This window comes from Momordica charantia (assembly GCF_013281855.1).
Source record: "Momordica charantia cultivar OHB3-1 chromosome 6 unlocalized genomic scaffold, Mcharantia_2.0 BLBB01000006.1, whole genome shotgun sequence".
Lineage (NCBI taxonomy): Eukaryota > Viridiplantae > Streptophyta > Magnoliopsida > Cucurbitales > Cucurbitaceae > Momordica > Momordica charantia.
The window spans coordinates 12,688,179-12,702,889 of record NW_028275164.1 but is presented as its reverse complement, the minus strand read 5'-3'; the positions used below and the strand labels follow the sequence as shown (position 1 = coordinate 12,702,889).

Here is a 14,711-nt window from a genome sequence, read left to right as displayed (position 1 = left end):
CTCGATATACAAGTGGATAATGTCCCTGGAATAACCTAAAGGGTTTATAGTATATGCATAAGGCTGGGTACCTTATCCTAGCAATACTATGAATATGACCCACTTTGTAAAATACAGACAACCCAATCCAGGTCGTTCGTGTGGAGACATACAAGTCGGGGTATACAATGAGTTTGTATAGGACCAGACCATGAAATATGCTATTTTTTGATGTAACGTTGTTGCCTAACAGATTGTTATTTCTTAGGATGATTAGACAACTCATTCTCAATCCTGAGTGAGTTATGGACTCCTGCCTATCAAGACTCGTTCTTTGATCTGTATGGGTGAGAGTGGCTCGAGTCGCCGACTCAACATTCCTACCATTTTCGGGACGAGATCGAGTGGGGAGCTGGGAACATAACTACACAAGATATTATTCACTCCTCCCCGACTTCAGGGGAGTAGATGAGTGTTCCCTTTAGTGCTAACTCCGGGACTTGAACAAGGGGCCCCACCCTCTCACTGGCCCGAGAGGGACTTCCGGTTATTGGTCGGACCTTAACTGGGTTGTTGATTAGAAGATCAGCGGTACTTAAGGTACAAAATGTAACTCAGGGATAAAACGGTAATTTGACCCATCTGTGGTTACGAACACTCGTGAAGGATTGACTTGTCGTTAATGGTCGATATTCGTGGACATAAAAATATTCTATAGTGAGAAGAGTTCAGATGCGAGTTTTTAGTGGAGTAATCCGTAGTTAACGTATGTTGATTAAAGTGGTTAATGAGTTTAACCAATTAATCTTGTAACGTTGGAGCTTTTGATCTATAGGTCCATTAGGTCCCCTTGCTAGCTCGTAAAGGGTAAAGGACATTAATTCTTGGAAGGAATTTGAATTGTTCAAATTTAATTAAAGGGAATTTGAATTAATTGTGTATGACACAATTTAATATAGTATATGATAATACATTTTAAAACTATATATTATGAGAGAATGATATGAATTGGATTCATATTAAAACTATAAGTTAAGTTTTATTAAATTAGATTCATATTAAATACTATAGGTTAAAGTTTAATGTGAATTAGATTCATATTAAGTATTATAGTGAAGGGATGTGATTCCCGGAGTGGAAGCGGATTTTCGTTGCTGATTTTAGGGATACAAAATCGAAATTGAAAGAGGGAAAATACAGGGGAAACCATTACCTTTGAAGAACGCTTCTTCAACTTTTTCCCAACGACACCACCAAAATATCTTCCTTGCTATCCTCTTGGGTTTCGAGAACCGTGCTTGTGGGAGCACCTTGTTTGGAATGAGAGGGAGAGTTTGAAAGAGTGAGCTTGAGAGAGAAATTGACAGTCCCTTTTTTCTGTTCTGTTCTTCTTTTGTTTTGCAGAACTGCAAAGGAAGAAGAACAAAAAACAGTTCCCCACGTCACTTAACTGCCCACTCCCCTGCAATTTTGCAGGGGAGTTCATTATTAATTTATATATTAATTAATATATATATATAATAATTAATATTATATATATTAATTTATTAATTAATCATATTAATTAATAAATATAATTAATTATTAATCCAATTAATAATTAATTAATAAATATATATATAAATCAAATAAATAATTAATACTTAATTATTTATTATAAAATTAGAATCATATTCTAAAACATTTCTCTCGTATAACCTATAGTTGTAATATACATCTTATGCACATTATTTTTAACATATAGTTTTAATATGAATCATATTCATATTAATTTTATTTGAATCTTATTCAAATAATTTCTCTCATAATATATAGTTTTTAATTTATAATTAACTATATATTATAATGTATCAATATACATATAATCCCTTAAGTAATTTGAACAATTCAAATTCTTCCAAAAACTTGATCCTCGTTTTACCCGTTATGAGCTAGCAAGGGGACCTAATGGACCTACAGATCCGAAGCTTCAACGATGCCAGATTAATCAGTCAAACTCATTGACCGAGTTAATCTAGATTCGTTAACTACGGGTCATTCCACTAAAGACCCGCAGTTGCACTCTTCTCACTGCAGAATGTTTTCGTGTCCATGGATATACGACCATTAATGACGAGTCAATCCTTCACGAGTGTTCGTAACTCTAGTTGGGTCAAATTACCGTTTTACCCCTGAGTTACATCTTACTCCTTAAACACCACTGCTCCTCTAATGAACAACCCGGTTATGGTCCAACCAATAACCGGAAGTCCCTCTCGGCCAATGAGAGGGTGGGGCCCCTTATTCAAGTCTCGGAGTCAGCATTTAAGGGAACACTCATCTACTTCCCTAAAGTCGGGGAAGAGTGAATTCCATCTTGTGAAGTTATGTTCCCAGCTCCCAACTTGGTCTCATCCCCAAAATGGTAGGAATGTTGAGTCGGCGACTCGGGCCACTCTCACCCATACAGATCAAAGGACGAGCCCTCACGGGCAGGAGTCCATAACTCACTCAGGATTGACAATGAGTTGCCTGGTCATCCTAAGAAATATCAACCTATTAGTTAACGGTGTTACATCTAAAGATTGCCTATTTCATGGTCCGGTCTTATACAAACTCATTGTATAGGATACCTCCACTCGTATGTCTCCACACGAATGACCTGGATCAAGTCGTCTGTAACATTTACAGAGTGGGCCGTATCCATAGTGTTGCCAGGATAAGGTACCCAACCTTATCCATATACTATAGACCCTTTAGGTTATTCACGAGACATTATCTATTCATATATGAATTGTATATCAAATATATACCCCGTATATCAACTATATACTCAGTATATATACTGTCCTGATTACATCACAAATAACCTTTGATGTTTAGTTTATTGGATTTTGGACAATGCAAAGCTATGATTCAACAACAAATTTATTGAATAAAACTTTATTAAATAGACTTTTGTTTTTACAAAATACAAACTACGAGTTTAGGGCAACACACCCAACATATAGGTTGTGGGGGATAGGTATATTTGAATATGATTCAAATATTAATTAATTAACAAACCCACCACTTCCTAGCAAAATTTCTGGGAAATGGTGAGGTGGAGACCTCACACTCTCTCTCTTCCCTCGTGCCTTCAAAACACAAAGATCTTCTCTGTGTTTTGGTTCCCTCGATGTTGTTGTTTTTCCCTGCAAAAACATATCCTTCTCTCTCTTACAATATCATTTGATTCTCATTTTGCTTTCCTTCTATAGAACCAAGACCCCACAATCTCATTCTTATTCCCAGAGTCATAGTGAGGTAACTACGTGGTAGTGTCTAACACTTGGTTTGTGCATTTGGGTCCGTTTGTTCGTGTCGAAACAAACTCTGTGCTCGAGGAAGAAAGGTTGTCAACAGTCTTTAAATGTAAGTCGTTTTCTTCCTCCCGTAAGGCTTAACCTCCTTTCTAAATAGAATTGATCTGTTTTTCTAAAATCGATATTGTATCATTTTTAAACCGAATTGAATCACAAACGATCAACCGCTTCCGCTTGGGATTCGATCCCTTCAAGCTCAAAACACTTTAGTAATAGGGCAAGAGTTTTCATCATCCTAAACACCTTCGTTTCTTCTCCTGCTATTTTCTTCTTTTTATTTTTTTCCCATTCTCCCTTCACCTCTCACCTTGCACAGCACACCACCACCTTCATCTCCTTCTTCATCTTCCTCAATCTTCTTCTTCCCATTCTTTTTTTTTCTTCGTTTTGTAAAGAAGCATACCCACGACTCCACACTCAATAGTCACTCAAAGTCCCTTCGGCTCCAGCACTAACCTTCACCCTCTTTCCTAGCTACTTCGTTCTCATTGTCGTAGCCTCCACAAAAGGAAAAAAAGACTATTACAAACATCGATCGAACCGACTAGTTTGTCGGTGGGCGCAAGCTAGTACAACATAGAAGTCAGTTTCCATGATTGGCAACTGATTAGGTCTGTTTTTAGCTGAGTGGTTTTCGACATCGGGGTAGGCCAAAAATTGACCCCGCCCCGATGGATGCTCACCCCTAAATGACAACTACTAAATTGTAACCAATTTTAAAGTACATGGATTAAATCATTGTTTTTGAAAGTTTAAGGCCTAAAAACTGTTACTTTATTGAAAATTCAAAAATCAAATGTGTATTTTAACCTAAATAATTTCTAAGATTCATAAGTTTACCAAATACAGTTTAATATTTTAGCATGAGATTAGATCCTTCTAGAAATCATTCACAAACCTATTTTAACTTGAAAAATGTTGTACAATAAAATGGTAAAATTTCGTAAGATTTTAGTTAAATTACAACTTTGATTACTAAACTTTTAAATTTGTATCTAATAGGTCTCTAAACTTTAAAATGTGTTTAATAGGTCCCTGAATTTTCAATATTGTGTCTAATATATTTTTTTAACTTAAAAATGTCTAATACATCTAATTTTCAATTTTGTGTCTCTAAATTAATTATTACTTTTCCTTTTCAAGAAATATCCAAACAAAAAAATTTTAATTATATTTTTTCAAATCCTTCTTGTTCCAATTAAAAGAAATTATTTAAAATTATTTCTAGCATTTCAGGTTAATACCCAAAGATTGATGTATTAATGAGTTCAAATAAGTGAAAAAAAAATTAAGAACTTTGAGATATTTATTTAATATTATGAAGACATACTTTTGAAGTTTTTAAAAACACTTGTATGAACATAGGACTAAATATCAAAGTGTTTTTTCCTTCTTCTATAAACTATAATCCATATAATTTGATATTAAACATTTTCAACTGTTGATGCATAAATTTGTCCTCTTGGGATCTCGCCAAATTTGCACCAGTCTTCTAGAATAAAGGGATCGACGAGACCTATAAAACATAATAGCACTAAAGACCGGTGTGGCTCTTGCCACACAGGCTCCGATGCTTAAGTTATCGGAGTAGTTGAGTATAGAGTAGGGTATTGTGAGCATACCTTTAGGGTTTGACTCACATTCCTATTTATAGAAGTCGAATCATAATCCCTTCAGAATTTACATCCGTCAAATTCTATTCCCTTCAGGATTTATATAAGTCGACTCCTTGTGCACTCAGGAGATCTAGACAGAGTGGGTCTCATGCTGCATTCAGGACCAAAACCAAGTCAACTTAAATCGGGCTGTGTAGGGGTCGGGGAGAACCGACGAAGTTCTCGGCCATGGGGCCGAGAAGGTCTCGACGCTGAGCATTACTCAGCATTGACCCCAGGTCGCTATGGTCGGCCCGGGTTGTCGGGTCCCGACCCACTTACCTTGCTTCGTGAATCCACTCTTCCTTCAGCCCTATCCCTCCTTTTTGGTTGTTTAATCTGATATTATTTTCTTCCTATAACAATAGCCCTCACTCTCAAAATAGAAGGCAGATAGCATGTTAGGGCTTTTATATTGATAGTATTTGTCAGTATCAATTGTCGTCTTCATGGGTTGGGTGTCCAAGTCCCCATTTTCTTTTGTTGCAGTTGGCTGCAATCAAGTCTCTTAGGCATTGCTATATGGTTAGTTTTAACCGTTAGATTTTGGCTTTGGGATCTAACTTCTCAGTAAGGCCAGTAGTACTCCCTTTGAGATTCTAACCTATTTGGATTTTTCCTATATTTTATACCCCAGGATTTACTCTCGGATTTCTAACCTATTTGGCTTTTACCAATGTAATTTGTACCCTGAGTTTAGTCGGCACCCTTGAGTTTCTAACATATTTGACTTCTGCTGGTTTTTACCCCAAGTTCAATCAACACCCTCGAATTTCAAACCTATTTTGGCTTTTGTCAAATAGTTTTCTACCCATGGATTTCATTGATTGGTTAGGCTTGCTTGTTTTTTGTTTTAACCTTACTAGGCCTATACGAATGCCTTTTTCAGCACCTTGGAATTCTCTTCCCTGATTTCACTGACTGGCTTCTAGCTCATCGACCTGCTTCTAGGTCTGTCCTGGTTCAAGATCATTGACCAGCTATTGATTAACTTATCCATGCCCCCACTCGAGAGATTTTCATTTAGAATAAAAGATAAATGCTTAAGTAATAAGGAATTAATTTAGATGCTATAATCAATCAGATAACCAGAAGCAAATAACTATATAAAATCAGACATAATTTGAAATAAAGTAAATGATAACCTAACTTATGCTGCCTAATATGTAACAATTTAAGACAGAATTAACCCTAAACCTATGCAGTTATCAACCAGAAGAAGAAAGAAAGAAAGAAAGAAAGAAAAATTAAATATTGCCTGTAATGTGCGTCTGTCAGGTTGTCAGGTGATACTTGTTGTTCTCCTTTGATTTTTGTTGAAACGAGACCATTGTTGAGGTATATTTCTTTAGAGGGTCTCATTGATCTGATCGGTCTCGAGTTTCATTGAGACCCCGCTTTGAATGGAGTAGCTCTTCTGCGCTCATGTATTTTTGGGCTCGATTCAAAGCCTCTAAGAAAGTTGTTGCGACCTTTTTCCCAAAATAGCATAACAGCTCTTTGTTTCTTACGCCAGATATGAAAGCGAGTAACAATATTCCATCGGTAAGATCTTTAACCAATAATTTTTTTCCTCGTTGAAGCTAGCCATATATTCTTTGAGGCTCTCTGCTGATCCTTGCTTTATAGTAAGGAGATAGGTCACAAGTCGACTCCTATTCCGCCATCCAATGAATTGTGTAACAAATGCGCCGGCCACTTCTCTAAAGGAGAAGATTGATTTTTTTCTTAACTGCCGAAACCAGATGCAGGTCGTGCCGGTTAATGTGAAAGAAAATACTCTGCACCTGATTGCTTCTATCATCCCAGAGAGGTTCATTCATTCTCTATATACATCCAGATGATCAATAAGATCGGTTGAGCCATCGTACTATTCTATAGTAGGGAGTTTGATCTTTGGGAGGGATTTTTTTCTATCGTTATATCTTCTATGAACGGTGAATTTACCTGATCAATGGTCTTCTCAATGTTGTATTCCTTGTCTTTTCGTTTTCTGCTACTATGTTTCTGCGATTTTTCTGTATGCTTATGTGGGCTAAGTGATTCTTCATTGTTGCGAATGGTGTTCCTGAAGCCTAGTCGAGCTTCATGTTGGCTAAAAGTATCGTTCCGTGGTTTATCGTTGCCTCTCATCTTTAGCTTACTTTGTTCTAGTGGGTTGTTTGTTGACTCCTCAACATCTTCGAATACAGGAGTTTTGCCCTTCCGGGGATTCTGGTCGAGTGTAGGTGGCCTCTCTTTTTGCTGCTCAATCCTTTTGAGAATGAGAGATATACTTTGATGCATTCTCGAAACCTTCTCTTCTAAAACGACCAATCTACTTTTTGACTATTCAAGGTCTTCTGTCAGTTGTTCTTTCTATCCTGGAATTTGTCGATCTATTTCACCAAGGACCTACTATGGAACTTGTCGGCCTAATTGACCATTGGCTACCTCCGGTAGGGGTAGCCCCCGAGTTGCATGGTATTCGTCACTTGAAGGTTGCGGTCTGCCTCCGGAATTTATGTCGGTTTGTTTCTTCCAAGATCTCCTCAGATTTAAGTAGTTTCTGATCAATTCGTCTTTGACTTTTAGATCTCAGTTGTTCCCAATGACGGCGCCAATTGTTGATGCTGAAATTTGGCCTCCTAGGATCTCATCAAATTTGCACCAATCTTCTAGAATAAAGGATCGACGAGACCTGCAAAACAAAATAACACCAAAAACCAGTGTGGCACTTGTCACACAGTCTCCGATGCTTAAGTTAGAATCAGAGTAGTTGAGTATATTGTAGACACCGTATTGGGTCTGGCTCTCTTTTGTTAAAAAAAATATTATTATTTATTTTATTAAGTTTTATTTAATTATTAGGTTAAAAATAACCTAAGGTTTTAATGTAATTGTTTTGGTTAAAAAAAGTAACATTAGTTTTAAGTTAAAGTTTTACTTAAATTAAAATTTTAAAATAGTTTTTTGTTTTAAAAGAATTTGATTTATAATTCAAATAAAAAATAAATAAAAAAAAAAGATTTGGTTTTAAATAAAGAAATTTGTTAAAAAATATTTGTTTTAATTTAAAAAAGATTTTCATTTTATTAATATTTGATTTTAAGTTTGTTTTGTTTATATGATTTTAAGTTTGTTTTGTTTTCCGGTCAAAACCCTCTTTAAGTGGCTTTTTCTCCGCTCCTCTTCACAAACTCACATTCTTAAACACCCCTTCCTTTTTATTATTATTATTTCGTCCTGTCCTTCTTTGTCTCTCTAAAACCCATAATTCCCCCTTTTTACTTTTTTTTTTTACTTTTGCTTTTCTGCTTCTCTCTCTACTCCCCACCTTTATCCTTCTCTTCTTCCTTAATCTCCTACATCTTCCCCCTCTTCTTCTCATTCTAAGCCTCACCATCTCCGGCGGCATACATTCTCCAGTGGCCGCAGCCCATTTCGATGAGCACAGTAGTGGGTGACCGGCGACCTCACGGCAGCAGCACGACAGGAACCTTCGACGCCTCAGTTCCGGCACGACACCTTCTTCACGGCGACCCGACAGTCCAGATCCAACGTTCCAAGTAGCGCAACAACAGATTTGCTTTCCGAGTAGCACGTATGCTAACGGCGACGATTCCGACGACCCGCAACACCTCTAACATCCGTGGCAGTTACTGGTGCAACACGACCAAACTTCCGACAACCTCCACTATTGGTAAATAGAGATGAGTTGTGAAGTTTTTCTTAAAAAAAAAGGAACTTTCCTTCCATGGTTGAAGACTTCTAAAAGGGGAATGTTTTGTTATTGAAAAAAAAAACAAAAGAGATGGATTTTGAAGTAAAAAAAAAAAAATTCCTTCCATGACAAGATTAAACTTGTTAAAAAAAAAAATAAAAGAAACCAACGTTTTTTTTAGTTTTTTTTTTAAAAAATTACAAGGTCTAATTTTGTTAGTTTTTATTTTTTAAGTTTTAAAATAATTAAAATAAATCTAAGTTTTTTTTTAAAGAAGAAATATGTTGTGATTCCAAGTGTTCACTGAGTTTTAAGAAAGTAAATAAAAGGTTCAAAAGAAAACAAATTTTACTTTTAATAATGAATCTCAAAGTGCAAAGTCAATTAATATTTATTTTAAAAATAAATCATTTGTCAACAAGTTTTGGAAAAAAAAAAGTAAGATTTTATTTTTAAATAAATTTGTTTTAAATGGGAACTTTTAAATAAATTTGTTTTATACTAATTTCAAATTTAAAACAAAATAAAGGTTTTTTTCTAATTTCTGTTTTTTTTTTAAACAAAGTTTAAAAGTAAAAGGTTTATATTTCGAAGAGGAAGCTTAATTTGTATCTTTAAATATTAGTATAATGGTAGTGATCTTTGTTGTTTAGATTCACAATACAAGATCAAGTTCTTTTTTTATTATTATTAATTTTTTTTATATCATTGCTTCTAAGAATTATTTCGAAAACTTGGATGACGGAAATTGGAACTTTCAATATTCATGGCATTCTACCACTCCTATCTATTTATGAATTAATATAACGTGGAACATTTCAATCAAAACACAAAATTATTTTTTTGGACTAAATAAAATAATAGGATAATTTTTGACAAAATGTGGTACCGTTTTCGAACGGGGTCCGTAGGGTGCTAACATCTTTTCTACGCTCAGTCGATTCCCGAACCAAAAATTCTATTTTCGTAAACGTTGTCTTTATTTATAGGCGCTCAATCACATCTCATAGATGATTGGTGACGACTCCAAACCTTTATCTCGAAAGAGACCCTTCAGGGGGTGACGTCGGCCGCTCCGCGTTGTGATGACGTTGCAACATATAGAGTGTAGGGTATTGTGAGCATATCTTTAGGGTGTGGCTCATCCTTCTATTTATAGAAGTCAAATCATAATCCCTTCAAAATTTACATCCATCGAATCCTAGTCCCTTCAGGATTTACATAAGTCAACTCCTAATGCACTCAAGAGATCTAGACAGAGTGGGCCTCATACTGCATTCAGAGCCAAGACCAAGTCAACTCAGATCGGGCGGTGCAGGGGTCGGGGAGAACCGAGAACTCCTCGGTCATGAGGTCGAGAAGGTCTCGACCCGAGGACTGGTCGGCAACGAGCATTAGTCGGCGCCGACCCCGGATAGGCTACGGCCAAGATGGATTATCAGGTCCCGACCCACCTACCTTGCTTCGTGAATTCGCTCCTCCTCCAGCCCTATCCCTCCTTTCTTGTTGTTTAATCTGATGTTCATTTTCTTCCTATAAAATCAACCATTATTTCTTGTTGTTTAATCTGGTGTTCATTATCTTCCTATAACATCAACCATTAGGAGATAAATTTTAGATAAAAAAAAGGTTAAATCAACCAAAAAGATGAAGTTAAAGAGATTAAAACGTAACATAATCTTAAAGTTCAAAGAAAAAAGAAATTTCAAAGTTGGATCAAATGAGTCCTACATCGACTATAGCTTAACGTAACCTTAACTAATTTTACTATAGCTTATTTTACTACAGCTTAGTCTTAGATACACTAAATATCTTTTTTAGTCTCTAATTTTTTAGTGCTTTATCAATCTAGTTCCTATTGTTTGATAAGTTTCAATATTCTAGTCTCTTAAGTTTTACGAGTTTTCAATTTTTTTGTAGTACAACAAGTAAGATTAGATCACGACCTTTTGATTAGAAATAAGTACGTTAATTAGTTGAGTTATGTTTTTGTTAGCTAACTATTTTCAATTATACATTATTCATTTGTAAATGTTAAAATTGACTAATATAAAAATATATGACATAATACGTAGTGAGTAATCATAAATTTAGAATGATAGAGCTATGTAAGCGAAGAAAATTTCTAATTACTCCTAAAAATTTCTGAATTTAGTATAACTTTCCACGTTTCTTTTTTCTAAATTTATGTTAACTAGACACATTATGATATATAAGCCTATGATTAGCCCAAAGCGAAATAAAGAAGGAAAAAGAGAGTTCGTCGCCACTAAAAAAAATATATATAAAATTCTGAAATTTTTGTAGATCTTGTCTAAAATTTGTCCCACCCCCTTAAATTTAAATTTTTAGTGTTATTGGGTAAAAACTAAGCTGTAAAGCGTTGCAAACCCAGCCAACCACATGGGTCAAGTTTAAGAAAGAACCATAATAAATAGAGCACATCGGGCCCAATCCCAAGTGTATTGGCTACAAGACTGAGGGCTCCCTAAACATCCCGCTCAAAGGACAACTAAAAGACAACGTGTTGATACTCTATACCCAAACCACGATATACGGTCAGGGAAAAAGAGGAGGTTAGTAGTCTCCACGAACACCAAACGATACATACTGCTTCTCTGGGTTTGCTTAACACATGAAAAACATTATTCTCTCTTCATATATAAGAAAAAGAGGAACCTTGATATCGTGGCTCTTTTGGCTCATCGATCTTCCTATTTTTTGACCAGTTGTTCGTTTGAGCGTTTTGGGTTTTGATACCATATTAATATACATGGGATTCTATCTCAAAATCAATTGGTAATGAGAAGAGTAGTCTATGTCTATTATAAACCTATGTAATGTCTCTTCTTTTATCAATGTCGGATCCTTAACAAAATATAGGCTCTCACCCTCGAGATTATTGCCCTTCTATCCTTTTTGGTCGATACCCATTTGTTTCCAACTTGAGTTCTAATATAAGTATTAAAGTGCATTTAACAGAGCACCACACCGATGCTAGATTTTTGTGTGCAAGCAACAGGAACTTGGAGAAGAAGACCTATGTAGCACCCATGTGACACTTAAATAGACACTTAGAAATCGATAATCAACATTAAAAAATGAAAGATCAAATATAAAATGTCAAAGATGCAAAATTTTATCGACCTCTCAAAAGATTTATCACCCACAAACAAGGTATAATCGAAAAGTTTTGTAACGAAAATGACTTAATTGAGCAAAAAAAAGAACAAACTTAGCTCAAAAGAAATAAAAAAAAAATGAAAATTTTATTGTGTTTTGCAAAGTCACTATTGCGATTTTCGCTTTTATGTAGCGATCACTTATCCCTTTACACTTTTCTCCAACAACGGGTTTCAATCAGCTACTCGCGTACACATTGTTCTCATTTCTACATCCAATCATCTATCTCCACGTAATCAAGCTCACGTAAACTCGAGCGCAGCAGATCTCCAATAATACAAAATTGGCCTCTATAAATAAAGCAAACGCCATGGTTGGATTCACCGGAGCTAGGGTTTCTCTCCCCCAATCCTTTTGATCGATTTTTCCCCCCTCCAATTCGGCATATACTCTCTCTCAATCTTTCAAAAAAGAAGCGTCGATTTGATTTTGCTTTTACCCAGAAAAAAAAAGGAAAACGATCAGGATCCAGCCATGACGGGGAAGGCGAAGCCGAAGAAGCACACAGCGAAAGAGATCGCGGCCAAGATCGACGCGGCGACCACAAACAGAGGCGGCGGAAAGGCCGGGCTCGCCGACCGCTCCGGCCAAGAGAAAGGCGGCCACGCGAAGTTCGAGTGCCCGCACTGCAAGATTACGGCGCCTGATGTGAAGTCTATGCAGATTCATCACGAGTCGAAGCATCCCAAAATCCCTTTTGAGGAGGACAAGGTTGTGAATCTCCACTCTGTTCGTGTGGCGGAGGCATCCAAGACGGCGGCGGCGGCCAAGCCGGGTGTGAGAGGTAGCTACAAAAAGTGAAGAAAGCCGATTTGATGTTGATGATGATGATGGTGGTGGGTGGGCTCAATTCTGTGGTATTGGGTACTTTTTAAATCTTGGTCTCCGTATCTCTCTCTCTCTTTCTCTCTGTTTTGTCTCTGGCACTGATGGAAAGTGGGTTGTAAGGTGTTTGAGTTAAAAAAAAAAAAAAACGAAGAAGAAGAAAGATATTCGCTTGTCTTTGGAGCTTGGTCTCTCTTCTTGAGGTTATTTCAATGTATATTACATAAAAACATGATCATGGTTGTTATGGTAACGATGGAGGTGTTCATGTTCTTCTTGCTTTGCTTATCATATCACTATATTATCATGCTTAATGTTTAGTAAGAATTAATAGTGGTTTTGCCTAAAGTTTTGGCAAAAGTAAAACTTTAGGATTTGTTTCTGGATTGTTGTTTGTGGCCTTAACATGTTTATGACTTGCCGATATGTTGTGTGATTTTCATTATTGTTTTGGTATTGTTTAGAAAAGTAGATTACTAGAAAATGATAAATGGTTGACCCAGCTGTGAAAGGTGGAGATCATAGAACCAAATATCTCTATGAGATCGTCATGGCTTCACTTATGTAAGTAAAAGGTTGGATATCCAATGATCATCTGTACATGGTACTTAGTTGAGGTGTGCACAAGTTCTTAAAAGAAAACCAAAAGTAGTTTATTTCCTACTTTTTTACTGATTGAATTATGTCAGCTGCTGAGAAAGCTTAACTGTTTGGAACACTAAAGGGAAAGTTTCTCTGTTGTCATGGTTTTATGTAACCAAGTTTTTGTCACAAGTTAATGCCTTGTTTCTTTGTCCTATCTGATGAGTGCCTCTAATTTCTTATTTGGTTTAGCATTTCCCCCTTCTTATAGCAGCTTTATTAATGAAACGTTTCATAGAAATCTATCAATATCTGTATATTTATATTTACGTATCTGTGCTCTCTTCACTCAGGCTTCTATCTTACCCTTTTCACCTTGCACTTGTGCTCCAAGGAGCTTCTGCACCACAATTCTTCTTGTAGAAGCATATTGGTCTGTAGTGGTTAATTTCTGTCCTCTTGGTATCAGATTCTGATGTAGAGCTTTTACTAATCAGGTTAGATTTTTTCTTTTGTTGATGGCAATTGGTAAAGGTCAATTCTGCTGGTCTATTTGGGAGAAGAAACCCTTCTAATTGTCTCAAACTCGTAGTGGTCCATTCAATTGGAGAATGTTGACGGCATGTTGCTTCTCTGTTTGGTTTCTTATGTTCTTTTGGTCCAACTTTTTTCATTTATTTGGTGTTACTGCTCTGCTCTATTCTTTTTAATGGATAGTTTTATTTTCTTTTAGAGAAAGGCTTCTTTGTTGCTATGTGTTAACTTTTACCTTCATTGAAGCTTTTAGGCTTCTGAAATTTCTGGCTTATTCTATTCTGCATCTTTAGAATGTTTAAAGAGGTAACCATTTTGGTCCTCTTCAATAAACGTATCTACATGAGTATTGTTTATCCTCTACATGAATAGGGAATAATATGTGTGAATCACCTTCATTATTGAGCCGGTCTAGCCCAGTTTAACCCATAGGTTTGAGCTCGTCTTCAAGTCCAAGTCCAAGTCCTGTTGGCCTTAAGTACTTTTTGAGCTTGGATCGGTTCAACCACTAAAATTTAGATTGGTGGTCCAATCTATAGGCCTAATCTAATTCAATAGGCTAAAATTGGATCAAATTGGATCAAACATGGATTGACATTTGAATTAGTCCTTACAATTGGATGGGTGGATAATAGGTAGGTGGCTAAAATTTGGCACCATTTTAAAATATGAGGCAAGGTGTAGGGAATCAAATGAAACAATCAAATAATGAACAATCAAATTTAAACGACTTAAATTTAATTTAAAATTGGTACTCTGTATTTTGAAAGCATGGGTAAAAGCATGGGTAAGTATGAATGTTTCTAGAGAAATTTAAGAAAATCTAACATCCTAACCTCTTCTTTTGAAGAAGAGGAAATTAGGGTTTCTCCTTATTGTAGCAGCCACTCTTTACCCTACATATAG

At 36.0% G+C, this 14,711-nt stretch overlaps 1 protein-coding gene across 1 annotated transcript; it reads left to right on the top strand.

Annotated features, from left to right (window-relative positions):
* Nucleotides 1-12,170: 12,170 nt before the first annotated feature.
* LOC148210700 (zinc finger (C2H2 type) family protein) lies at nt 12,171-12,962 on the top strand. Its single transcript, XM_088124707.1, has one exon. It carries the CDS (start codon nt 12,339-12,341, stop codon nt 12,663-12,665), a length of 327 nt encoding a protein of 108 aa, XP_087980833.1. The 5' UTR covers nt 12,171-12,338; the 3' UTR covers nt 12,666-12,962.
* The last annotated feature ends 1,749 nt before the right edge of the window (nt 12,963-14,711 follow it).